Source organism: Nannobrachium achirus (genome assembly GCF_963921795.1).
Source record: "Nannobrachium achirus genome assembly, chromosome: 20".
NCBI classification, from domain to species: Eukaryota; Metazoa; Chordata; class Actinopteri; order Myctophiformes; family Myctophidae; genus Nannobrachium; species Nannobrachium achirus.
In genome coordinates this window covers 33,533,820-33,536,996 of record NC_137827.1, presented here as the reverse complement: position 1 = coordinate 33,536,996, position 3,177 = coordinate 33,533,820, and the positions used below count along the sequence as shown (strand labels likewise).

Here is a 3,177-nt window from a genome sequence, read left to right as displayed (position 1 = left end):
GGTCCCGGACCCCTTGTTGAAGACCCTTGGTTTACTTTAAAATGTTAAACTAAAGATTGTGGCACACTCAAATTAACTGTCTAAGACTGATTGAATGTGACTGGCAAAAATAGGCCATTGTATTTTGAGGATGTCACAGGTTTGTTTGTTTGTAAATTAGATTTCCCATCTACATGAGAAAGAATGCCAATTTAACCAGTTATTTAAAAATGGATTCTTTACTAGATTGTTGATTTCGTTTTTGTGCACCAAGGACATGCCCAGAATGTGTAGATGGTTATCAATTTAACACTAACCAAGGCTCCTTTCATGACAACAAGAAAAGAAGGTTTCTTATTTATGCGTATGGTTTGAGTAATTGGTGGCAGCTCTGTTTGTTTGTGTTTGTTATTGATTCTGTCATAATTTGAATAAAAATAAAGCAAAACCAATTTTCTTTGAATCAAATGCATTTCTTTCCGTTGATATCCTAAAGTTGATGTAAGAAAATATTAAGTAATGGTGTTGTTTGGATAGGCTTACATTACTGTGAAGAGAATTCTTGATTGCTAAGACATTGTAACAGGATACCAACAAGCAACAGGGAAACAAACCAACAACCTGACACAACAATTTTATTTTATTTATGTCTAAGAAAGTGTAGCATGAGTTTAGAAAACCTCTGAAGAGCCTTCAAGATACTTTTGGGGAAAACGAGTTCTGACAGGTTTGCCTATCATTTTACTGTAATAGTCAACCTGAAACCTTAAACTACCAAACAATGGTGAGGTTTTTCTACTCAGTGAATTGTAACCTGATTGTAACTCATGCCCCAATTGTTTTATTTTCCATAGTCTTGAAGACGGAAGTGAATATCTGTTACAGTGTAAAGATGAGGTAAGTTCTAACCCCTAAGTAACAATAAGTCATTTCATTATTGTGTATATAACCCCCCCCCCCCCCCCCCCCCCCACACACACACACACACACACACACACACACACACACACACACACACACACACACACACACACACACACTTTTACAGTGAACATTGTGGTTCCAGAATAACTTATTTCAGTGATTCTTAACCTTTTTTATTTCAAGAACCCCTAGTTTGATATACATTGGACCAGAGCCCCCATTAGATACCATTTATAAAACTGTACTTACTAGTTACTTTGTAGATTTTGATTATTATTTCAAAACATACACCACCAACTTCTGCCCTATATTTCGGCCATTTGAAAATAGCCAATCTACAGCTTGTGATCTGCTATTTTCAAAAGATTCTTATCCATGAATCTGCTGGTACTTTTAAGTACATTTTGATGCCAATACCTTTGTACTTTTGCTCAAGTAAATTTTGAATTCTGGACTTGTAAGGGCACAGACACTCCTCACTTTTATTTTACCTGCATTAGAATGCATTTCAATGAGAATGGAGCATTTTTTTGCAGAAATCCGCAAATGGCAGCAAACCGCTCTATTCCCATAATGAAATGCATCGGCAGGATCTGCCCTCATCGGTAGAATAAAATAAAATTGATACTTTTACTTAAAGGAGTAGTTCACCCCCAAAATGACTTTTTTTCCCTATTTATTGATTACTCACACCCACACCCCAAACATTTGGGTCCCCATCCGGAATCAATGGTGGTAAATGTATTGTAATCAAGGACCCCTGGTTTAAAGGAGTAGTTCACCCCCAAACTGACTTTTTTTCTATTGATTAGTCACGCCATGGAGAGTAGAGTTCAATAATATTTTTGGTTTTTTGTCACATTCCTAAGACAAAAATTTGATTCGAGTAAATTTACCCCCATTGATTCCGGATGGGGACCCGTTTCGAAACGGGTCCCCATCCGGAACGAATGGGGGTAAATTTATTGTTATCACATTTTTGACTTAGGAATGCAACAAAAAACTAAAAATATTATTGAACTCTACTCTCCATGGTGTGACTAATCAATAGAAAAAAAGTCATTTTGGGGGTGAACTACTCCTTTAAGCAAAATAATGTGAGTACTTTTCTCAGCACTGTGTGCTTGTGCTTTCAGGAGGAGCTCCAGCGTTGGACCCAGGCCATGGAGAAGGCTATTCAGACCGTAGCAGCAGATGAGCCCGCAGGGCCCTCGGGGGCCAGGGCTCAGACCTTGCCCCCTCCATCCTCCTCCACTGCCCTCCCGGAGCCCAAGAAAGACAAGGAGAAGAAGTTCGGCCGTTTCGCCAAGAAGAAGTAAAAGAAGAAGAAGATCGCAAGCCATTTTGGGGACGTTGCCCTATAGGCGACCCGTAAGGAGGAAGTCATTTGTGTAAAATCGGTGGAGAACAATCAGTGAGATTGAGCTTTTTATTCACTATATTGTTTTGTTTTTTTTACGTTCGTTTGTGAGGTTTAACATAGATGAGATATTGTTGTTTAGGTTCAAGCCATGGCCCTCTTGCCTGTATTTAAGCCAGTATATCGTTGCAGAGGTCTACCTATTTTTGTTCTATAACATGTCCTTTTGAACAAAAACGCCAAGTTCAAAGCATTAAATAAAAGCACAGGAACCCTCTTTTTCCACACTCAACCAAAGAATATTTGTAAAATTAACTTTTTTCCCCCATTTGACATTGTTAACTTTGATTTAGTCCAGCATGCTTTGATGTTGCTATGTATGAAACGTAGGCCTGTTATGAAACAGTATGACTCAAGAGTATTTGACTCCCACGAGTACTTCTATTCATCTGCCTTATAAAAATGGTTGTGAACTAAAATACTGTGCCGATTGATCTTGGAGCGCTTAAAACGAAACACAGAACTAGGCTGGGTATGGCAGGCTCTGAAATGCTTTGTAAAAAGTTATCTGAGGACTCGGTGTGATGCAAACCACAGTGCAATGCTTTCTATGCACGTACACACACACACACACACACACACACACACACACACACACACACACACACACACACACACACACACACACACACACACAGTAAGTGTGTGTTCACTTAACCATGAGAGAGTACAAATAGAACCAACTCGACCCATGGGTCCATTTGGTTCTATTTGCACACTCTCAGAGTTAAATGAACACTCAGGATTTTACTGTGCACCACGTAAATGTACAGGTATGTATAATATAAATGCTCTATGCACTGTGAAAGTAATGCTATCTTGCCAAAATTAGCAGGTTTTGACTGTCCATTGCG

The 3,177-nt window shown here is 38.9% G+C and overlaps 1 protein-coding gene across 1 annotated transcript in view; it reads left to right on the top strand.

Moving 5' to 3' along the window:
• sptb (spectrin, beta, erythrocytic) overlaps nucleotides 1–2,222 on the top strand; it is a gene marked incomplete at its 3' end in the record, with an annotated part of 67,840 nt that extends 65,618 nt beyond the window's left edge. Inside the window, exons 35-36 of the mRNA XM_080750740.1 lie at nucleotides 834–876; nucleotides 2,040–2,222. Coding sequence (XP_080606866.1) covers nucleotides 834–876; nucleotides 2,040–2,222 — 226 coding nt within the window. The remainder of the gene's footprint in view (nucleotides 1–833; nucleotides 877–2,039) is intronic.
• Between the last annotated feature and the right edge of the window lie 955 nt (nucleotides 2,223–3,177).